General features: G+C 43.7%; 2 protein-coding genes across 2 annotated transcripts in view; one reads left to right on the plus strand and one right to left on the minus strand.

Moving 5' to 3' along the window:
• Positions 1 to 13,064, plus strand: part of POLR2B (RNA polymerase II subunit B) — a 27,870-nt gene extending 14,806 nt beyond the window's left edge. Inside the window, exons 15-25 of the mRNA XM_044418908.1 lie at positions 1,392 to 1,590; positions 1,712 to 1,880; positions 3,727 to 3,823; positions 5,222 to 5,313; positions 6,040 to 6,290; positions 6,382 to 6,471; positions 7,759 to 7,866; positions 8,451 to 8,564; positions 8,651 to 8,811; positions 9,342 to 9,537; positions 12,790 to 13,064. Coding sequence (XP_044274843.1) covers positions 1,392 to 1,590; positions 1,712 to 1,880; positions 3,727 to 3,823; positions 5,222 to 5,313; positions 6,040 to 6,290; positions 6,382 to 6,471; positions 7,759 to 7,866; positions 8,451 to 8,564; positions 8,651 to 8,811; positions 9,342 to 9,537; positions 12,790 to 12,879 — 1,567 coding nt within the window. The 3' untranslated portion in view covers positions 12,880 to 13,064. The remainder of the gene's footprint in view (positions 1 to 1,391; positions 1,591 to 1,711; positions 1,881 to 3,726; positions 3,824 to 5,221; positions 5,314 to 6,039; positions 6,291 to 6,381; positions 6,472 to 7,758; positions 7,867 to 8,450; positions 8,565 to 8,650; positions 8,812 to 9,341; positions 9,538 to 12,789) is intronic.
• IGFBP7 (insulin like growth factor binding protein 7) overlaps positions 13,065 to 24,022 on the minus strand; it is a 33,299-nt gene continuing 22,341 nt past the window's right edge. The window contains exons 2-5 of the mRNA XM_044418910.1: positions 21,342 to 21,451; positions 16,815 to 16,931; positions 14,660 to 14,786; positions 13,065 to 13,252 (exon numbers count right to left, since the gene is read on the minus strand). Coding sequence (XP_044274845.1) covers positions 13,233 to 13,252; positions 14,660 to 14,786; positions 16,815 to 16,931; positions 21,342 to 21,451 — 374 coding nt within the window. The 3' untranslated portion in view covers positions 13,065 to 13,232. The remainder of the gene's footprint in view (positions 13,253 to 14,659; positions 14,787 to 16,814; positions 16,932 to 21,341; positions 21,452 to 24,022) is intronic.

The following is a 24,022-nucleotide window of genomic DNA, read 5'->3' on the forward strand; positions in this document are numbered from 1 at the left end:
AGAGTTCCATCTCTGGTATTTTCAGTTTAAAGGATCAGGTATCTGAGGATAGGAAAGATCCTGCTTTGTCCAAGAACCTGGAGAGCAGAGAATACAGAACTAAAGGAACAAATAGATAGTCTGACCCTAGTACAAGGCAACTTTTAGCATAAATTTTGAGTAAATGGCCTGCAGAGAAGTTGAACACGAAAGAAATAGATTTACACTAGCTCTTGCTGTCCCAGTTTGCTATTTATGTCATTACCTGCTGTGGAGTATCCAGCGTGGACTGCACAAGTGGGTGTCAGGGAATGGAATAGAGCGGGGGTGGGGGAGAGATCTCAGGGGAGGGGAGCTTAAGGAGGAAAAAGATCCTACACCAAGTAGAGATAAGACACTTTCTCCTAGTGGCAGAGGCTTGGTGTTTCATCCATCAAAGTCGGTACCTGCTAACCATGGCAGCTGTCCAGAGGTGGCTTGTGGCTGTGGCAGCTCCTCCCTTTTCTGTTTCCTTCCCTTTGAGGAGGGAACTTGAGATGCCTGATCCCAGGGCTCTTTTAATAGCAGTATTAGATTAATGCCCCAGTCCATAACTTCATGGAGGAAGATGTGTACAAGAATTCCACATACTTGTCTGCCAAGCAAGCTAAGATGACGAGAATAGTCCTGCTGCATGAAAGAGGGGTCCTTCTAATCCAGTAGTATGTTCACAGAGTGACCAACCAGCTGCCTGTGCAAAGCAGAACACAAGTGCAAGAGCATTCTCCCACTCATGTTCCTCCGCAACTGGAATATATCAGTATACTACTTCCACTACCACTTCCTCTGGTAGTGGAAGTAGCATATAGCTGAAAGGACTGCTAGCTATTCATAGCCTTATTCTCTGTGAATTTGTTTAATCTCCTTTTTAAAGAATACCAAATTAAGGCTACTGCCACATTTTGTGGTAGCAAATTCCATGGTTTAACTATGCACTGTGTGAAGAAGCTGGCTGCCAGTGGATTGAAGGTCTTAGAACATAGAGCAAGTTTAGGAAGGCCATGAATTTAAAACATGTGAGGTTCCTTGTCTCTGCCTTCTAATGAGACAAAGTGCCGAGTGGCAGGGTTAAATAAATGAATACAATGAATGAAGGGAGGGGAGAAATAAGTGAAGTTTCATCTCAGTGTATGTCATGCATGTTATAGTATGGGCACAAAATGTTTATTTTCATGTGGAAGATGTTTATTTCCATTCTTTTTATTCTCATACAACTAAATCATACGCAGTTTCTTGACATTCCATGTGAGGCACAACCTGCTGAATTTGTTCTAGGAGCTCTGAACAGTTTGTGTTGCACACGGAAATGAGCAATGCATGCTTGATACCTATCAATTGGTGTTGGGGACCTGACCTACTTGTGGTGTGTTTAGCTGGCAGGATCTGGTGGCCAGCGGTGTGGTGGAATACATTGATACCCTGGAAGAGGAGACTGTTATGCTGGCCATGACTCCAGATGACTTGCAGGAGAAGGGTGTTGCATACTGTTCAACTTACACACACTGCGAGATTCACCCATCTATGATCCTAGGAGTCTGTGCATCTATTATCCCATTTCCAGATCACAACCAGGTTTGGAGGATTTTGCTTTATGGCGACACTTGGTCAGAGAGGTCATCTTTTAAAATACATATATTTTAAATTGCATGAAGCAGTTCTTCCTTGCTGACAGTTTCTTCTTCTGCCCTCATAGTCTCCTAGGAATACATATCAGTCTGCTATGGGCAAGCAGGCAATGGGAGTTTATATCACCAACTTTCACGTTCGTATGGACACACTTGCCCATGTGCTATATTATCCCCAGAAACCCCTTGTGACTACACGCTCTATGGAATACCTGCGATTCAGAGAGTTGCCAGCAGGTATGTTTGCAAGTTGCTAATTACTGTGCAGAAATTTGGTCACCAAGGGGTCATTCTGAGAATAAGCTTCAGGTCTCATTTTTTAAAGCGACCTGCAGGCAGCTCTTTTGGCACACATACACCGTTTTCTCCAAACCCAGGATTTGGCAGTAAGGGGACCTGAATGTGCCTTTGAGAGTGCAGGGCAGGTTCAGCACTGCAAAATGATCACTGACAAGCTGAATGCGATACTGTGGGTGAGAGAGAGGCAATAATGACTGGTAGTGGGAAGAAATTGATTGAGCTCTTGTTGGATCTCAACAAGATGGCCTACCAAAAGTGTAATTCTTTTTTACTTTAATTTAGAGTTACTGGAGCCACCTATCTCTCAAGCTTCCACCATGGCAGAAATAACAGATACTGAGCAAGTTTGCCTGATACCTTCTTTTATTAAGATACAGGCAGTCCCTGGGTTAGGAACAAGTTCCATTCCTGAGAAAATGGAAATCCGTCTTTAAGTTGAATTTGTATGTAAGTCAGATCACATATAGTTTGCTCTCCACATTCACAGGGTTTAGGGGCACAAGACCCCTGTGAAAGTGGAAAAACTGACTATCTCTAACCCTGCCAACCTGCCCAAACTCACCAGTGTCTCTTTGCAGCAAGGAAATGCCAGAGAGATTTCCCTCTATGGATGAGCAGGGCAGGAAGGCCTGCTTTGGAGTCCTCCCTCTCTCTGCTTACACTTCCTCTCTCCCTATGCCGATGCTTGGGAGGCCTTCTCTTTCTCCCCCTTTGCTTCCTTTCTCTCTATGGTAATGACAGTGTTCCACAGTAATCTTTAAAAATTAATAGGCTTTATGGCAGTTTGTTTGTAAGTACAGGTTGTTCATAACTCAGTCATTCGTACCTCGGAGACTGCCTGTAGTTATTTAACCGGAGGGCTGTTAGCAGTTAGAGAGAACGTGTGTTACAGCTGTGCTTTACCAGCTGCCTTTGGCCCTGGGTATGGTGACCTTCTGTTTCACCTGGGGAAGAGTGGCATCTCCAGGCTGCCACTGCAACTTGCTGAGCAGCAGAAAATGCTTGTACTAGTGTGCATGGATAGATTTCTGGGGAGTGTATTTTGGATAACTCATAGTTGCTCCTATTGATTTTGACACAAGACTCGTGCTATTTTCTGGAGTACGGATAGATCCAAAATGTTTCTTTGTTGTGAGATGTTCCTTAGGTGTGTTGTGTGATATCTGGTATGTGTACTGGGTCAGCATGCTCCTTTGGCATACAGCTATAGTCTAGTCCTGATAACCAAGCAGTATCTGTGCTTTTAGGTACATTCTTCATGATAGTCTATCTTGTCCATGCCCATCTTTGAGCACTTGCCATTGGCTATTCTTATGTGTGCTTCTCCTTATCACATTCTGCCCAGACACTACCAGCTGTTTTCCAGCATTTAGTAAGTCTTAGGTATTTCTAGAGGTCAAGCTATGAACTAATCATCTGGGTGAGGAATGCAGTTTATGAAGCTCAAGATGGATAATTTACAAAAAGCAATATCGTATTCATTAAATCATTTGCTCTGAGGGTGGTGAACAGAAAACCAGTGTTTGATGGTGATTGGCAAGAGCAGCATTAGAGTTGGGGGAACATGTGACATTGCAAAGAAATTCTTTGGCAGGGCCACACCTGGATTATGAAATTTTGCTTCAGCAGTGATGTTGCCAGTATCTTCCAGAAGGGGGCACTGCATGTGTGTATGAAAGTATTTCAGTGTAACCTGCATCTATTTTCCTTAATGTAAATATATCACACAAGAGTCGGAAGGGTTGTGTGTGGTAGCTGATGTATGCTTTGGAATCCCTTACAGGCATCAATTCTATTGTGGCCATAGCTTCATATACCGGATATAACCAAGAGGATTCTGTCATTATGAACCGTTCTGCTGTTGACAGAGGCTTTTTCAGGTCTGGCCGGTTAAATTCTCACCTTCTATATGTATTCCTTAGGATTAAATTAAAGTATTTAACATGCTGCCTTGAATTGTGTCCTGCAGTTTCATGCAAAGGAAGTTTATTGTTGTAGTCCAGTGGCTTCCAAGCTTTCTTGCTCCTTGATGCACTCCTTCTGCTGTGCCATTATGTTGCAGATGGGACAGGGGGCTGTATCCTGGGAGACACTCTGCACATACAGGCTGTTGGCTGGGCCCATTAAACCTCCTCCTTGCAAACCGAGCGTGCATCAACACAGTGGTCAATCCTCTCCCGCAGCTGCATGTTTTAAGGGGAGCATTCTCCAGCCAGGTAATTTCCAAATGTATTGGAGCAATTCCTGTCAACCTCAGCCATCATGGGCAATGGACTGGAAGTTGTAGTCCAAAACATCTGGAAAACTCCTGTTTGGGGAAAAGCAGCCATTGCAGACAAACTATCTGATCAGAACATTTGGGTACTGCTACTGCTTTTCACTGATGCACTTCTCAGGAAGCCCAGAGGATCAGAAACCACTGCGGTAGGTGAACAAACTAATCTGAGAGCAAAAGTATGTGAAAATAGTGCTTCATCTTCTTGACTTGTTTCTTGCATGGTGACATGTTAAAGCATGTCCATATGCTAGAAGGGATCTTTCCTATTATCTGGATATTTGCTTAGGTAAATGAACATAAGCACTGAGATTTTCTGCTCAAGGTTGAACAAATGTATTCTACCAAAGTTGACCTTCCCAGTTTTCAGCAGACAAGTTGCTCCCATATCATTGCAAATGGGCCTTTGTACATTTATAGCCCCTGAGCAGCTTGTTTTCCTGAGGAACCTATTTGAGAAGGGCAGTGTGAGAATGCCTATCCCCCCAAAATATGTTTGCTCATTTATTTATTAGATTTATACCCCACATTTTTCTTTTAAAGAACTCAAAAGAGGCTTACATCATTCTCCTCCTTCCTTTCTCAGTCTTATCCCCACAACAACCACCTTGTGAGATAGGTTGGGCTGGGAGTCTGTGAGTGGCCCAAAACCTTCCCGTTGGCTCCAAAACTGAGCAGGGGCAAGAACACAGATGGCCTGAGTCCCAGTCGGACACTCTTAACCACACTGGCTTTTATGTTGTCACATATGGCATTTTCTCCATATCTTTTTAGCCTCTGGGTTGGCTGTGGGAGTAGATTTGGCCCAGGGGCTTCCAATTGCTCCCTCCAAATACGAATGCTTCAGCACAGTTCCATTTATTTGAATGTCAACATTGTGTATCATTTTCTTCTTCTTAGCTATACGGAGGCATGTTAGCTCATGTCTAATTGTAATATTATCTGAACTGAAAGAAAGCTGCTGGTCTTGGAGCTAATGGTCCTTCAATTTTTGCCTCATCAGATCTGTGTTTTACCGTTCTTACAAAGAGCAGGAGTCCAAGAAAGGAATCCAGGAAGAAGTGTTCGAGAAACCTAGTCGTGAGACATGTCAAGGTAAGACTAAACAGAAGTTGTGTAGTACATCTTGAGGGGTAGGTGGCAGCTCAGTAATAAAACATGGCTAGGTTTGCTCTTTTATGCTTTTATAAATCACAGAGGATGTTGTAACCACTCTGTCTGTGTTCAATGCATTCAGATCATTACACTTTGGTGGTTGTTCCACATACAACTGCTTCACACAAGCTCACAAACAAGCCAGGAACTCCTTAATTATGCTATAGTTTCCTGTTATGTCCAAACCAGGAGAAAATGGTCCATTTCCTCATTTGGATGTCACGAACAAACCAGGATACGTTATTGAAACCACAGCTACAGTGGCAAGCTAAATCTGCATTTGTGTTTAGAATTTAACATGGTTCTTTCCCATGCGTGCATGTACTCTGTTCAGTTATGGTCACGCAGGATAAGTACAGAATCAAGATAATTTAAAAACCCTTCTGCACAATAGCTTTATAAAATCTGGATGTCTTCAATACAGTTGAGTTAAGAACTACCTTTGCTAACTTATTTGAAAAGTGGAGAAATTACTTCATGCTTGTGCTACTTTTGACATTGTCTGCCAGGTTTGTGGACACATCACAACTTCTCAAGTCTCATACAGGAAGCAAAAAAAAAAAAACAGGAGTTCCTATAAGCCCCTGATACAGCTTTGTTCGGCTTGGTGAATCACAAGTTGAGCAGGCCCAATTTGGACGAACCTTCTCTATTTCTTTTTCTCAGGGATGCGACATGCCATCTATGACAAGCTGGACGATGACGGCTTGATTGCGCCTGGTGTGCGTGTCTCAGGGGACGATGTCATAATCGGCAAGACAGTAACTTTGCCTGAAAATGAAGATGAACTGGAGAGCACCAACCGTCGTTACACCAAGAGAGATTGTAGCACCTTCTTGCGGACTAGTGAAACTGGAATTGTAGATCAGGTCATGGTTACTTTGAACCAGGAAGGATACAAGTTTTGCAAAATTAGGGTATGCAGAAGAGTTATGCCTAATTCTTAAAAGAGCAAGAACAAAGCCAACATTCTTGAGTGAGTAATTGACTGTCTTTTTTTACCTCTAGGTACGGTCTGTAAGAATTCCACAAATTGGAGATAAATTTGCCAGCAGGCATGGTCAGAAAGGTACCTGTGGTATCCAATACAGACAAGAGGTAAAAGCCTCCAGTTCTGTTTCTGTCACGTTAAAGGAGCATTATGTTGAGAAAATTGTATTTGAAGGAATTTTTCAGCCTTTATATTATTTAGACTGTAAGCCATATACCAATATCAGCACCCTCTTCTCTTCCCAATGCATTTGCATTCTACCTTTTTCTTCTTATGAGGAATGTAAAACAGATTACATAGCTTCATTCCCCCCCACAACAATCCTGTGAAGTAGTCTGGTGTAAGAGTGAGTGACTGGCCCAAAGTCACCAGTGAGCTTTATGACTGAGTAGCAATCAGAATTCAGATCTCCAAAGTCCCCAATCCAACAGTGAAACCACTACACTGGCTATGCATCTCCAGGTAGTGATGGAGCAACCTTTAAAGAACCAGTCAAGCAGTATGAAAACAGCAAAAATGCCTTTCAAAATCACAGTCCTGGCATAATGTCAAAAAGTTGCTATTCATGAGCTATCTAAAGCTGACCAATCCTTTGTGGGCAGGGTAATTTGTAGTTTTGGCATTGCTAAGAACGTCTCCTCCTGAGTACTACACAACTTGGAGAAGAGCCTGAGGAACCAAGAAGTGCTGCACAGAAGGAGGCATTCCAGTAGAGAGATTGGTCTAGGCCAGACTTCCCCAGCCTGGCTTGCTCTGGAGTCATGGATATCAGCCACAGCCAGCATGGCCACCAATCAGAAATGCTAGGAATTGTAGTCTAACATACTGGGAAGACTGCAGTTTGAGGAAGGCTGGCTTAAGGCATTTAGGGGTTTGAGGAATCTAACCAGCTTCTCTAAAAGTGAACCTGCTAGAAGCCAGCACAGTTGAAATCCAAGTATGAATTTAATGCCCTTCCAACAGTCTGTCCATGCTGAAGGAGTTGCACTGCAGAATATTTAGCTAGCTAGAAATAATCTGTGTTCAAGAACAGTCCCATGTAGAGTGTTTACAAATACAAGAAAAGCAGTGCTTGAAAACAGAATCAACATAGTTAGCAGGAGAAACATGCAACCAAGTGCTTTGTGGAACAAAAACATGGCCCACTTAATTTCCCTCCAGAAACTTAGAGGAAACTATTAAGCAGTACAGTTGCAGTAACTAGTAAACTAGTAAGCAATCACAGAATCACAGAATAGGAGAGTTGGAAGAGGCCTATAAGGCCATCAAGTCCAGTCCCCTGCTCAGTGCAGGACAATGTAGGACTGCCTTTAAGGATACCATATCAAGATTAAACTTTCTGTCGCCATTTTGAGTCTAGATGTATAACTATCATCCTTCTGTGCTTTCTTTAGGATATGCCTTTCACTTGTGAAGGCATTACCCCTGATATAATCATCAACCCCCATGCCATCCCATCACGGATGACCATTGGTCACTTGATCGAATGTCTACAGGGGAAGGTAGGAAAATGTTTCTGCGTCGAGTTGAGAAACTCCTCATGTTGGTCTGGACATGTCATTAGCTGCTGCTTGTGATAGAATGCAGGACTAGGTGGGGGTCTGGCGCCTGTCCAGCGTAGGCTGGTTTTCTGCTGAGATTTAGCTACTTTGTCTTTATCCTATGTTGCAATCAGACAGTTCTTATTTTGTGGAAAAAAGCTGTGGCCACAGTCCAAAAAGCTAATCTAAGCAAAGACTTGAATGCATCCTGTGGGAACTATGACTTGAACTGCAAGCTCCTCTCGGGTGTCCTTATCGCCTTCCTTACATTTATACTGCACTGTAATCCTGCCCTCCCCCTGAGGAGCTCAGAGCAGTGAGTGTGGTACATGCTTTCATCTTTATCATCCCAGCAACCCTTTGATGTTGCTTTCATGCCTGAATAGAACCGGAACCCAAGTCTCCCCGGTCTTGGTTCAGCACTTTTTTTTACTCCTCCATGCCAGATTTTGTACCATGCTGACGATATGTTAGAATTCTGTTACTCTGTCTTATTTAAAAATGTTTGTGCTGTTCAGTTAAATTATTCTCACCCCCTCATTTAGGTATCTGCAAATAAGGGAGAGATAGGTGATGCCACACCTTTCAATGATGCAGTCAACGTGCAGAAGATTTCAAACTTGCTGTCTGATTATGGCTACCACCTGAGAGGAAATGAGGTATATTCTAATTACAGTGGTCGTTGGGAGACTGAGTGCTCCTCACATTGGTGTGTCACTACTATTTGCTGTTTTCTTTTCTCTAGGTTTTGTACAATGGCTTCACTGGTCGCAAAATCACATCACAGATCTTTATTGGCCCTACATACTACCAGCGGTTAAAGCATATGGTAGATGATAAAATTCATTCCCGTGCAAGAGGACCAATTCAGATCCTTAACAGGCAACCCATGGAAGGTCGATCTCGGTAAGTCTTCTTCTATTTCTTGTCATGGCCAAAGGCGAGGAAACATGTAGGGTACCAAAGCAGCTAGAAAATGTGCACAACACCCTTGGCTGCTGAGATTTCCACTAAACTTTCAAGCATGCATTTGCAATCATAAGGACTAGAACATTTATTCAAACCAAATGAAAGATGAGGAATGCTAATAGATAAGTGGATTCTTTGACTTTACTATAGTTCGGCCTATGTGATGCTATAATGTGGGTGATGATGATGATGATACACTGCAGAAGGTGTCCTTTTGATTCTGTCTCATGTTGGGTTCTTTTTTGACAACACTGTCATGTAGCATAAATAATGTGAAAGATTCTTATGCAGGTTTTAGATGCTCTGTCTAAAGTCATTTTTGAACGTTACCTTGGTTCTGCTGCAGTAGTATATTAATGTTGAGGGAAGCTGAATGTTGCTCGTACAGTTGGTAGAAGCTAGCAGAAGTCTGTGTCCTTCTAGCTTGGCAATACAAAGGATGATACAGTCTTGTTTCTTTTCCCTAGTGATGGTGGCCTTCGTTTTGGAGAAATGGAACGAGACTGTCAGATCGCTCATGGAGCAGCACAGTTCTTAAGGGAAAGATTGTTTGAAGCATCAGATCCATACCAGGTTCATGTCTGCAACCTGTGTGGCTTAATGGCAATAGCAAATACCAGGACACACACCTATGAGTGCAGGGGCTGCCGTAATAAGACACAGGTATGTGAAGAAATGGTGGAAATGCAGCCTATTTTTCTTGCAGTCTGTTGATTATACTAGTGGGTCCTATCACTCTTTGACTCTTCAGGTCTTCTTTCCTTTTAAAAACCTCTGCAATATACTTTCCTTCTGCTAACTAACCATAGTCTTGTCTGTTCACAGAATAGTAGGGTTGGAAGGGGCCATGAAGGCCATTGGGTCCAACCCCCTGTTATGTTCCATGCTATGCATTGTTCAGTATCTACTAACCAGAATATCCTCTAAGGCCAATAGATCCAGGGTGTTCAAGCTAGTTTTTGCCCTAAACTCCCCAAGACAGGTCTTGGGCAAGTCACCAGCTCCTATGGAGAGATTAATACTGCCCAATAATTTAGGACTACTATAAGGGCTACTGAAATCATATACAAGTCTCCAAAATGTGTATCAGTAAGCACCCCTTACTGTAAGTTAAAATACCTGATTGAGTTATAAAATAATAGCTTTGTGGAAATTTTTGCTGAGTCAAGGAGGTGTGTATAATGGATATTGTACTAATGCCATCCAGATTCGGTCAAGGCAGTAGAGTCACTGAAGCCGGGTGTTTGTTTGTTTATTTATTTAGACAGTTTATATGCCACCCCCATTGCATAAGCCTCGGGGCGGCTTACAATCATTAAAATCCCATGTATAAATACAATACAAAAAATATTCATAGAATAAATAAAATACATAAAATAGTAGAGACGGCCTGGTTTAAAATCAACAAATAAACCTTAACAATTAAAATAGCATTTAAATAAAAAGGTCTTGGCCTGGCGCCGAAAAACGACGTCGCCAGGCAGACCTCTCTGGAGAGCACATTCCATAGGTTGGATGCCACCGCAGAGAAAGCCCTCCTCCGAGTACTCACCCTCCTAATAACCTTCACGGAGGGTTCCCAGAGAAGGGCCTCTGCCACTGATCTCAAGGGGTGGGAGGGCATATATGGACGCAGGCGCTCCTTCAGGTAACCAGGACCTAAGCCGTTCAGGTCTTTGTAGGTGATAACCAGCACCTTGAATTGGACCTGGACTTCAATGGGGAGCCAGTGGAGCTGACAGAGGACTGGGGTTATATGAGAACAATGCCCAGTCCCCGTCAGCAGCCTGGCAGCTCTATTTTGCACCAACTGAAGTATCCAGACCATCTTCAAGGGGCAGCCCCATGTAAAGCGCATTACAGAAGTCTAATTGGGAAGTGACCAATGCATGTGTCACTGTTGCCAGGCAGTCGTTCTCCAGGTAGGGACGCAGCTGATGGATCAGCCGAAGCTGAAGGAAAGCGCTCCTCGCCACCGCTGTCACTTGAGCTTCTAACGATAGCTTTGGGTCGAGGAGCACTCCCAAGCTGCGGACCCTGTCCTTAAGAGGAAGTGCAACCCCATTCAGGACAAGGTCTAAGTCCCCCATCCCAAAGCCTGATCCACTTACCAACAGGACCTCCGTCTTGTCTGGATTGAGCCTCAGTTTATTGGCCCTCATCCAGCCCATTACCTTGGCCAGGCACCGGTTCAGTACAGCCACTGCCTCACCTGGATTGGTGGAAAACGAGAGGTAGAGCTGGGTATCATCAGCGTACTGATGATTCCGCAGCCCACACCTCCTGATGACCTCTCCCAGCGGTGTCATGTAGATGTTGAATAGCAAGGGGGACAAGATGGACCCCTACAGAACTCCATGGCATAGCTGCCATGGCGCAGAGCCATAGTCCCCCAGCACCACCTTCTGGAGTCAGCCATTGAGATAGGAGCGGAACCACTGCAGAACAGTGCCCCCAACCCTCAATCCCGCTAGCCTATCCAGAAGGATACCATGGTCGATGGTATCGAAAGCCGCTGAGAGGTCCAGGAGAACCAACAGGGACGCACTCCCCGTCTTTCTCCCTGCACAGGTCATTGTACAGGGCAACCAAGGCAGATTCAGTACCGTACCTGGGTCTGAAGCCGGACTGAAATGGGTCCAGATAATCAGTTTCATCCAAGAGTGCTTGGAGTTGTCCTGCCACCACCCGCTCTAACACCTTGCCCAGAAACGGGATGTTGGCCACCGGTCTATAATTGGTGGCCATCTCTGAATCCAGGGAAGCCTTCTTTAGGACAGGCCGGACTACCGCCTCCTTTAAAGGGGCAGGTACCCGGCCGTCCCTCAGAGAGGCGTTGACAACCTCCAGGATCCAGGTCCCTATCCCGTCCTCGGCTGTCTTGAGTAGCCAAGATGGACAAGGGTCCAGTAAGCAGGTGGTGGAACGTACTTGTCCAAGCACCTTGTCCACATCATCAGACCGCAATAACTGAAATTCATCCATCAATTGTGGACCAGACGGCAGCACTGGCTCCTCCCCTGAAGGCTCAGAGTCACTAGTGGAGTCCAGCTCATGACAAATCTGAGCGATTTTCTCCTTAAAATGCTGAACCAGGAATGGCATGGTTGAGGGGTTGTCAACTGAAGCTCCTTTGATACAAGGGCATGTTCTGATAGTGGGTAGTTTGTGTAGCTAGGGAGGTGTTGTTCAACCTCTTCTAGACTGGATGATTCTAACGGAACCCTAATCTATTAGTTTGAGGGTCTATTAATCTATTAAACATTCACTGGAGGTCTAAATGGTTATGTGACATAATCAGCACTTTTGCCAGCTCAAGTTGCAGTGCTTGCTGCAGCCCATCTTGGATAGATTCTGGTTCTCCATGCATACCCTGGTGCCTCAGGATTAGACAAAATATATTGTACTTGGGGGCCAGACTAATTCAATGTGATCATGTGTGCCTTCAAAGTCTGAAACTGCTTAGGAGCCCAGTACCACCAAGTCCCTGCAAGCCTCCTGGAACAGTGTGTTCATCCTCACCAGAGGTTGCCCGAGTCCCCACTCTCTGGCGCTTGGGTGGATGGTGGCTGGGCAAGGAAAGGCTTTTGGGGACAGTAGTATACCATCTGAGAAGTGCCTTCCACAGGGAAGCTTCCCAGGTGCTGATTTTGCATTTGTGGCAACTACCCTTTAGTTTGCCCAAACTTCCCTCTATGTTACTGATGCTAGTTTTAACTGATCAGTTAAATTGGTAGCTTTATTGGTTCTACTAGAATTTATTACTTTATTCCTTGCTGCAGATTGTGGCTTTGAATTTGTATTTCTTTTGAATGGTGTGAGCCCCTGAGGCTTGATTTGTTTCAACTAAAGGGTGATGTATAAGCATTTTGAGTAAAATACGTATTTTTTCTAATCTTCATTATACCTTTTCAGATTTCTCTGGTGAGAATGCCATACGCCTGCAAACTCCTCTTCCAAGAACTGATGTCAATGAGTATTGCACCTCGAATGATGAGTGTCTAGCCTTCAGAAGTTTACCCTTTTCTTAGCCATTACCTGAGTTTTACCTTCAGCTTTTTAGTTGCATGCCTTTCTTTAATGTTTTTAAACCCCCCCCCATATTTGTATTTCATGGCTGAGATTTTCAAACTCTTTAATGTGTGAGCTTCTTGTTTTGTAAATAGGAATAAAGATGTTTCATTCATGTATCACTTGTCAAATACTTTATTGGTATTTCAGCAAAAATTGCACAGGAATGAGTGCCTAGAGAGGCATGATTTGTTTAGGAAAGAACAGCAGTTTTCTAGAAGATTAATATAAATTTGGCATCAATGAGAGAGCTCTACTCCTCCAAAGCAATATTCAATCTTCTCATTTCACAGATCAGCACCTGCACCTGCAAAGTAAATGGTACAATGCCAGAAATTCAAGAGGCTTAGGTCTGTCTTGAAACACAGGTTAGAATTAAACACTAAAAATAGTTCAGTGTACTTCCCTAAAGCCATGCAAAAATGATTAATAAGGAATATCAAGCAGTAACCCCCCCCCCACCTGCCCTCTGGTAATATAAACAGAATATGTAGGCTGCAGGACATTTTGCCTTTACTTGGAGCCCAGGGCAAGCAGTGCTGCACCTCAGGAATGCCCTTACTCATGCATCCTCCTGCCAGCTCCTCCTCTGTGTATGAAACCCTGGGACTTCCTGCAGGATGCCTGCAAACAGAGGCACGTGGGAACTATTCCCCTGCTTGCCTTCTCCTTGAATAAATTGCGAGGGGAAGAAAGGGGCTAGCTGCTTCAGACACGAGAGTGAATCATTCTCATCCTCTTGATGACTCGTGTTAAGATCACCTCTATTGCTATGGCTATATACAAATGTTTGGTTTTTTGTTTAAAACATTTCTATCCCATCCTTCAAAATAAACGTCTCAGGATGGCTTACAAAGCTTAGACTCAACAACAATAATAAAAGTACAATCAGTAATACAATAGATAATAAATTGTAATAATAAATACAATCAGTAATAACAGAAGTACAATCAGAGTTAAAACAATAAGAAAAATGAGTAAATCACATTCATAAAAAAAGAAAGAAAATGCAACTGTTTTAACGTAAGCATCTAAAATCCCTAATTCTTAAAATGATGGTTAAATAAAGGTTTTCACCTGGCGCCAAAAAGAATATAAGTCCAGTGCCAGGGGCAATCCTTTCTGGGGAGCACATTCCACAGTCGGCGCCACCGCAGAGAAGGCCCTCCTCTGGGTAGACATCCTCTTTACCTCCTTCAGGGAGGGTTCCCAGAGCAGGGCTTCCTGCAGATCTTAAGGGGTATGAGGGCATATAAGGAAGGAGACATTCCTTCAGGTATCCTGGTCCCAAGCAGTTTAGGGCTTTATAGATTAATACCAGCACCTTGGGTACAAATTTACATGGCATTCGCAGGCTCCCAGGTTGCAGTCTCATACAAACCCAGGCAGTTGAGGTTATTTGAGGGTGTGACAGCCCTAAAACAAGCCGTGGGTTGTTAGAGGGTTGTCTGAGTTTGCACAACACGACAAGCTAGACATTTGTGAGTACTATGCAGAAATGGCACCTCTGGGTCTAGCTACAACATGAGAGCCCTCATGGGATATTATCTTATGCAAACCAGGTTTTTTGAGTTCTTGCTCACCAATGTTCTGAATTCTTGTTACTGATATACTAATGCTGCTAAGTTAATGGACCCATCTTTTGCATCTAATCATAAGTTTACTTTCCATTTCCTGTGAGTCCTCCTAATACAGAAAAATATTGCTTACTCACCTTTTATTGTAGGTATTTCATGGAAAGAATTAACCACAGTAATTTTTGAAGAGGCTGTGGCTTCTCCTTTAGCATTTGAAGCATGGCACTCATATTCTCCAGCATCATCATTGCTCAAAGGAGATATCTATGAAAATTGAATCATGGCAGCCAGTGTTATTTTTTGAGATACTCAAGTCAATGCCCTTGTGCAACATTTTGCTTGCTCTAAAGTTAACATTTTGAAATAATATAGTTTCAGTGAGTTGAACACATTCCAAAGCTTACACCCTTTTCAGTTCTCCAAGTTCTTGATGTTTGTGGGGAGGAAAACTGAACATGGCTACACCTGCAGCTCTCAAGCTGCTCTACAGCTCCAATCATCTATGAACACTTGCCCTGCTGATGAGGCTGAAGTTCAACATCTGGAAAGCCACAAGTTCCTTGTCTTGTCTTAAAATTTGGGAATCTATCTTGTATTTGCCTCTTTTTCTAGAAAATATACATAGCAAAATGCTGGAGAACATTAATTTAGACGGAAACCATTTATTCTCATTTTTTACAGTATGGCTCCAAAGTCCCCCATGTCAGAACGGCAAGCACTTCCTCTGGAGCACAGGAGCATCATTGATTCCCCACCAGCCACCCACATGCTGCGTGCCATTTTGCACAGTCCCCTGACCTTCACAAAGCTTTAGAAGGAAACTATGGGGCAAAGGAATCAACCCTCGGGGCATCCCTGGAATTTATGGTTCTTTAGAACCAAGCTGTAATGTATAGTTCATAATTCTATCCTCCAGGGTTCTTAACGACTTTGCCGTGTAAAAGCAGAATACGCATATTGTTTAAATCTGCAGTCATCAGTAAAAAATAAAAATGGCACGCACCCAAAATACAGTCTGCCAGAAATTGCAAGAATCTTAAAGATCCCTCCTCAGAAGAGGCTTGAAGAGCTGTTCTGTGTAGAGAGCTCCTCTGGGAACAGCACCACCATGCATAATACCTTGCTGCTTGTGGTGAGCAGAAGGCAAAGGCATCTGAAGGAAGATCTCACCCTACAAAAGCCTAGCATGCACAGGAAGACCAGGTATTCATTTGGAAGAAGGTGCTCCCTAAAAGAGCAAGTTGACCAATGCATTGAAAGGATCATCAGCAGTGGCTAACAGTAGACGCCTCGCAGTAAGCCATTTTCAGGATACATCTTTATATGGTGAAGGATTTATATGGTGTGGGAGAGAGGAAGGCCGAATGTACACGAGCAGTTTATGCATCAAACAAGCCTGGTTGGTCTCTCCATCACTCTCGCACGTATTTATCATTCTTTGACTCTACACATTGCTGTGGGAAGGTATGAGTGGTCCTTTATTTCAAACTTCTTTCTGTATAGCCCCACTCCTCTGCAGTTGCAAGCAGAGCAGCTAACAACAAAATAAGGACATAGCTTCCTAAAATACAGCCATTTTTAATAACAATTAAATACAACATATGATCAGCAGTAGCAAAAAATCACACATTCCTAAACTTCCTCCACTGCAAAAGGGCCACTTCACAAAAGAGAATAATCTCCAACAGGAAGATGACATTGTGACTCCCTCCCTGTTCTTTGTGTGTTTTTGTCCTGCTAGTGGGCTTGCCGGATGCCTGCATGTGGCTGCAACACTTGTATAGAGCCTCTGTATGTACAAATCAATGGCTAGGTTCAAAGACAAGCCATGCTGGGGTTTTTTTTTACCATTGTTGCTATGTTGTGTTTTCTGAACACAGTTGTTTATTTTACCGTGGTGGGTTTGGTCTTTAGAAACCACAGAAAGAAACAATGGTTTGTTCTATATGGGATAACAATTATATGGAAGTATAATTCCCTCCGTCCCACCTATATAGTACCTGCAGTATTGGAGGCAATGTAACTACATAGGCCAGTTGCTGGGGAATGAGTGGAGCTACTGCACCTGTGTTCTACTTTAAGGTTTGCCCTGGGTGGCTGGTATAGATGAAGAGAAAGCTGGACTAGAAGGGCTCTTGGAATGTTCCAACAGGGCTGTTCTTAGAGTCACTGTATTCCTGTGACTCAATGAGCCTGTGAATCTGTTAAATCTTTTTTCTTCCTTAAAAGCATGTTGCCATTCTTCCAAAATTATACAGGGTTACTTCACCTTGTAAAAGAATAGATACTTACCAACACCCATCCAGTCACTTCATGTTTCTCAGGACCACCACGAATCTGGATAGCTAAATTGTCACGATCTCCTGGAAGAAGTTCCATTCTTTGAACACCGAACTGACCCTTTGTTATCTGACATGAGGGAAAAGGATTATGGTTAGAGGAAAGAGTTTATTACCTTGATTTCCCAGACCTTAAAATTGGTGCCTCAATAGCCCACATGTTTAAAATATTTCAGGTTATATAACCATGAGAATTGTATTAGTATTGGCCAGGATCCAAATTACTTTGGAGCTAGTTCTGCTTTTTAAAAAAACAAGTCTAATTCTTGATGCAGAAATGTGCTGGAATAAGAATGGGTATCCCAGGCAGAAGGCAAACAGCAGCAGACACATAAAGGCCCTAAGCCTGGAAGAGGAGGAGGAACCGATCCTGCTCTGCATCCAGTGGCCCATCCTGTTCATCCTCATCTTCACTGAATCATTCCCCGCTCAAACCATAGGCTCAGAACCATGTGTCACCAGGTTGGGGGTAAACACAAGAAATCCAAGAAGGGGGAAAAGTTGAGGCACTGGTCTTCCCCTGGTAAGGCTCGCTCTCCTTCCAGAAGGCCAAAGTTGGCTGGAGAGCAGGGAGAACAGTGCAGCTGCATGACCCACAGGATTAGCCACCCTTTCCCTGGGTGCAGCCAAAGGTTGGGGGGATCAGTTTCTCCTAGCTATCTCCCAGATGCCATCTCACCCTGGATGGGGATGGGGGTACTTGCAGGATTTCAGGCACAACTGGGTTTCATTTATTTGGACAGGTGGGTTCCAGGGATTAAGTATCTGGGCTATGCTCTTGAATTCAGAATTATCTCCAGCAATCATTGGGATGTTTTTCAACAGATGTCCCATGGTTGGGGGACACTGGTGTTAGACCTATTCACCATCAGTGTCAATGCCAAAACATTGCTAGATACTGATATTCACAAGCAGAGGCAACAGACATGAAGTTTGCATCTTGGCCCCAGTGGCTGCTATGGCTTTTCCTCCTTTTCCTTGCTCTCCAAAGTTTTGCACGAGTTGAGGTTGCTGGGGGCACAGGTGGTGCTAATAGCACTGTCCTGGCTATGGAGACTGTGATCTTCAAACTTGAAAAGGTCTGGGTCAGCTGCCTGTGGATACTTCCATTTCAGCTAGGTTTGCTAAGTCCAAGTCTGGTTTGCCATCCAGACTCATAAGAGCTTCAACTGAACATATACAGATTGAACAGCAACAAGTAGGGGCCAGACCCTAACCCTAACCCACAACCTATGACTCTGAAATGCAGCTAAAGCTGAGTCCTGAGACTGAGAGGGTTTCCCCATTCACACTTAAAAAACTTTTAGCTCTGCCTTCTTAACCCACTCCACCCTTCAACGATCGCAAGGACACTTCATGGTGAATCCAACTTTCAATTTCCAGCAGTGACGTTTGGCCACCACTTACAATACAACTCAAAGCTGCTTACATTACCAGTTTCTTACTGAAGCAGCAACTCCCCTCCTGTTACATTTTTGCCCTCCCCGGGATCACAGAAAACAAAATCACCCATGGCCTTGCACAGTGAAATGCTTCCACAGCCTCTAGAAATCAGCTGAGCTCAGAGACATTCCTTAATACTTGCTGCTCTTTGGGACAACAGCCTAATATGGTAAAGTATAACAGAGTTTGTTTTATAAGGACAAGCAGAAATGTAATGCAGTCTTGCAGGAAAAAAGTAACTGAAAAGAAAGAAAAATGCAGCTGGGAAACAAAGAAAAAAATAATTAATTGCTTTTACTCAGAGATGTTAGGCTTACTTTGCAAATGACTATTTTTCAGAGCTTCTCCTAGTAATTTAAGTTATGCTTGCAAAGCTCTGAGGGAGTGTTTAACTTGGCAATGCTCTTAGGTTCCTACCATCCCCTTCACTGTGTTTTGTCATGTTTTGCATTACTGCTCTGGCATGCATCTGCAAATAACTCTTTGCTGTGATTAATTGCTCCAGGGTTTTTGTGAGTTACCTAGTTCCTCCTGTTCTCCTGTGTTCCTCAACATGTAACCCTTAGCTACTTGCCCACTGCTAGTACAAAAGGTGCTGCTGCCAGTCTACCAGGCAGTACTGGGCAACACCCATGGAACCAAATGGGAGCGTGCACAGTAGAACTCAGTAGTGCTTTTGTACTCCCCCGTTTAATTTAATGGGCCTGTGTAGTGTTAGGAAGTAGCTTTCTTTGGAGTGAACATTACTGACTCAGTTTGAAATGTAGACAGATTGTCAGGTAGCCTCATTTCCAGTCTCCGTAAAGGTGGGAGAAAGGCACAGGAATGGGATTGAGGGCCATCACACAAGTTTAGATCAAGTGCTGCACTTTCTGGATGCCAGAAGATATACCCTACATATGATTTCTACAGAGTGCAGTTAGTCCTTGGTGAAAGAAGCTAGATTGTAAGGACAAATAAATTGGATTAAGAGGTTCTTGGGACAGCAGCATAGAAACCTGGATCTTTTAAAAGGGAAAAAGGACCGCTATTACCCAAAATTTTGGAAAGACCTTAAACAAGCTTGGTCTAGCAAGAATGAAAAATAGTTTGGGGATTTTGTAGCACATGGTCTTAAGCAAATCAAGCCAGTGATGGAGGGCCAAATTCTCATGGCAAAATGGACCTTGTACTTTGGAAATACATATAAAGGTAATTCTGAGGAAGGTAGAGCAGGGAGGTGTGAGACAATAAATAGTCTCAGTAGTGTTGTCTCTATGGTGCCATGTAAGTGAGGCAGAAATAAAAGGCCTCAGAGGGAAACCTAGTTTAGGTAAAGCCCCAGGGTGGGATACGCTAGCATATGAAATGTTCTATATGAGTTCAATCTGGTGGGCACTGATCCTGGCAACATTACTCACCATGATTAATTTAATTGGAATATTGCCAGATGGTTGGATGTCTAGCAGTGCAGTCTCAATTTTTAAGAAAGGTGGGACCCTTAAAATGATTGCTCGATGTCCCTACCAAAATACGTGTATGGTATCTTTTAGACAGATTAGAACAATGGGTTGAAGCACAGCAGATCCTATTTCCAGTGGAGGCCGCTTTTCATAAGTGGCTTAGCATGGCTGATCTGTGCTTTATCTTGAATTATCTTATCCAGAAAATATGCAAACAGCCTGCCTAAATATTTATATACAGGTATTTATTTATTTAGCAGACTTATATGCCGCCCCATTCACCTCAGCCTCGGGGTGGCTTACAACATAAATAAATATCACCAATATAATAAAATACAGTTGGAGACATCCTGGCCAGAGTTGTTATAATCAATAAATAAAATCAACAATTAAAATGACATTTAAATAAAAAGGTCTTGGCCTGGCACCGAAAAGCAAATAATGACAGTGCCAGGCGGACCTCTCTGGGGAGTGCATTCCATAGGTTGGATGCCACCGCAGAGAAAGCCCTCCTCCGGGTACTCACCCTCCTAATCTCCTTCACGGAGGGCTCCCGGAGAAGGGCCTCTGCCGCCGATCTCAAGGGGTGGGAGTGCTCAGGTTATGAACATCTGGGTTACCATACTTATGAATGTACAGACTGCCACACATTCTATATGAGTATCTCTAGACAAAAGCCATGAATATCTCTAGGGAACTGTGCAACATAGAGACATGTCATCAGTGTCCACATAGGTCCCTAGAAATAGTCATGGCTATCTCTAGGGAACTACACAATGCGTTTGGTGACATGTCTCTCCATGGCTGTGAAGTTCCTTAGATAGACCGTATTCATGCCTTTTCTCATGCTGAAATAGGGATGGCAAAGTCTGAGGAGCAAGAACTTAAGAGAGAGGTTCATAAAGGTCTACCATGCAGTTACCAAGGCCCTCAGCTGCTGCAAGGTCATTAATGATGAGAAAAGGGAAAAGGCTGTACAAACAACCCTTGAGGCCGACTTCAAGAAAGCAGCTGTAGTGGTAGTCACCCCCCACTCCAACAGTTCTGCTTTATGCGGGTGATGAGGCTCTTGACTCCCTGGCTCAAATGAATATGAGAAAATTGCTTACTAAATCTGGAGCTTATGGTAAGCAGGAAGGTTTCTCTATCAGTTACTATAAGACTAAAGTGGTTGTCTTCAGTAAAAGGCACAAGCAGCAAAAATGGACACTGGATAGGCATACCATAGAAGAGTTTTGCTTATTTAAATATTTACGCTTCCATTTCTCTGAAAATGTTTTATTGCATACTCATCTGGTGGCTATTACATTATCAGCAGTTCATCATTAGCACTTTGGGATGAATCTGCAGGCACAAACACGATGTAATTCAAAATAAGTATTGCGTTTGATCCTGGTAGTAGCACACAGCATGCAAGGAGCACTGCTGCTGAGGGAAACAGATCTTCCTTCCCTAAAAGCATGTATAAAGAACCTATCATGTAATCACAGGAAAAGTTGGTAGCACTCAGCCATGGCACACATTCATTTCCATGGAGACTGTAGAGAGAACATGCTGGTGGTTCAGTTCCAAAATTTGCACCAAAGATCACTCACCTTGTTCCAGGTGAGTATTGGAGTTGGAACTCCAATGACTTCACAACTTAGAAAAATCTGAGCCCCGGTGACATTCCAGATGTCTTTAGGAGGTGTCACGATGGATGGTCCTAGAAGCAAGAACAAATCCTTTCAGATGATTAGGCAGTGTGCATTAATAGGGCAAAATATCAATTTGAAGGTTTAACAATTAACAAACAATATGCCATCAGGTTAAATTTGAGATATAATCAGTACCCTAATAACCCTCAGATGGACACATATCTCCTCTGGTAATGCTGGTCATAACAAGGAATGCTCAATAATAACAAAAGTATTGTTTTGATTGGGCACCTGTTTTTTACCCAAATGGACACCTGTTCCTTTAAGAGGCACTGCAAGATGCCTGTAGCCCTGGGACTAGAGAAGCAGGGGGTGCTCCAACCCCCTCCATTAGCCAAAGGAACAATTGCTATTCTAGCAAGAATAAGCAAAGAAAGATCAGCCTGGCCTGAACAGGATAATGTTGCTCTTATCTTACCACCTTGTTCTGGCCTTGCAAATCTGATCTCTTCCCTCCAGGTCCCTTCCCTTGTGTGCCTTCACATTTTAATTTGGGAGCCGGATAGCTGGCTCCCTTTTATTGATATGAACTGCTTTGGAGGTGAAATTTATCTGAAAAACAGGATAAAAATAAAGCCAATTATGAAATAAATAAGTAGATGGCCACAATGCAGAGTAAGCGGTGAAATGGCCAAGTTTCCTGATGACACCAAATTATTTAGGGTGTTTGTGAGGATTGTGAGGAGCTCCAAAAGGACTTCTCTAAGCTGGGAGAATGGGCATCAAAATAGCAAATGCAGTTCAATATAAACAAGCGTAAAGTAATGTACACTGGGGCAGAAAATCCCAACTTCAAGCACAGGCTGATGGGATCTGAGCTAGCAGTGACAAAGCAAGAAAGGGATCTTGAGGGATTGGTGGAGAACTTGATGAAAATGTCAGCTCATTGCACTGCTGCTGTGAAAAAGGCAAACTTCAAGTTAATCATAATTACAAATGGAATAGAAAACAGACTTGCCAAAAAAATAATCCCCTTATACAAACTTTGGTGTATACAAATCTTTGTGGAATATTGTGTACAATTCTGGTTGACTTACCTGGAAAAGGACATTATTGCGTTTGAAAAAGTACAGAGAAAAGCAATGAAAATGATCAAGGGGCTGGAGCAACTTTGCTGCGAGGAGCAGTTACAACAACTGAGGAAAGGAAGACAAGATAGAGGGGTTTAAAATTATTCCTGGTGTGGGGAAAGTGAGAAGCAGGTATTTTTCTCCCTCTCTCACATACTAGAACCTGAGGTCATCCCATGACAGTGATAGGACAGATAAAAGGAAGTACTTCTTCAGACAAGGTGGAAGAAGAGCTATAGGAAGTGGTGATGGCCACCAATCTGGGCAAATTCATGGAGGAAGAGGCATTTGTCAATGTCTACTATCTGGGCTGGCTCTGTGCCACCCCCATGATCAGAGGTGGCACGCCTGCTTACACCAGCAGCCAAGAAGCTTGGGCAGGCCAAGGTCTTGTACCCATCCTACTTGCAGCATCCCATGGGCACCTGTGTTGCCACCCTGTGTGCAGAGTCCTGGAATGGATGGACCATTGATTTTATTCTTTTTTCTTATGTCCACATGTCAGAATACATTTCTACATTCACATGCAATTGGGCTGAAATAAAAAGACAGTGTGCCCGTTGAAGCTCCATGTTCCCTCTGAGTTTTTGAAGAGCCACGCTCTGTAGTTCAGTTTGATGAGAAGCTGGCACATTTGCTCACTCCATAGTCTTATGCGAGAACATGCCATTCACATATGCCAGTAACACCCATGCTCTAACCTCCCCTTTTCTCATCGTACAGACAGGCCATTATTGTTGGGAACAAGGGGGATGGTGGGCTTGGGCAAGTGTCCCAGGGACACTAGCTGCATCTCCGGTGCTTATTCGGATTCAGAAGGTGAGGGATGCCTCAGTGAGACCAGGCAGCATGGTTTGGCTCAAGGTCCTGGGACGCAACAGGAGGAACAGGTGGTGATTATTTCAAGGACAGGCACTTCGTTGTGCAGAACAGCTGCTGGGAATGGGCTGGGGGTATGGCCTGTGGGAGGAGCCACTGGGGATGAGGCGCTTCCAGACACAGACCAGTCTGCCCCATGGCAAGGTGTCAGCAGAGGAAAGAAGCCCAATTAAAGGAGCAGAGGGTGGAGAGGAGGCATGTCCACCTTCAGAGAGCCCCTCCTGAATGTGTAGGGCACAGATGTGATCTTAAGAAGAGTCTCTGCAGGGAAACACTACATTGAGTTCAACAAGCCTCTCTGTGCATGCTCAGAGACTCATTCTGGGTGAGTTGTAATGGAAGCAATAAAACATATTTTGCAAGGAAAACAGACTGTTGCTGGTGTTTGTTCAAAGGAGGAACCATGGCTCACAACAATCATTCTCTCTCTCTTCTGTTTTATTCTCTGTGCAAGGAACATGCTCTTTCACCTCTTCATGTTATCTTCACAACAGTGGTGTGAGCTGGGCTAGACTGAGGGTCAGTGACGGGCCTCAAGGCATCCAGTGAGCTGCATGGCCAAGCGGGGATTAGAACCCAGCTCTCCTGACTCCCAAGCCAGTACTCTAAGTGACAGAGCATGGTCTGTCC

Source organism: Varanus komodoensis, unplaced genomic scaffold, assembly GCF_004798865.1.
Source record: "Varanus komodoensis strain SLA01 unplaced genomic scaffold, ASM479886v1 scaffold94, whole genome shotgun sequence".
Lineage (NCBI taxonomy): Eukaryota > Metazoa > Chordata > Lepidosauria > Squamata > Varanidae > Varanus > Varanus komodoensis.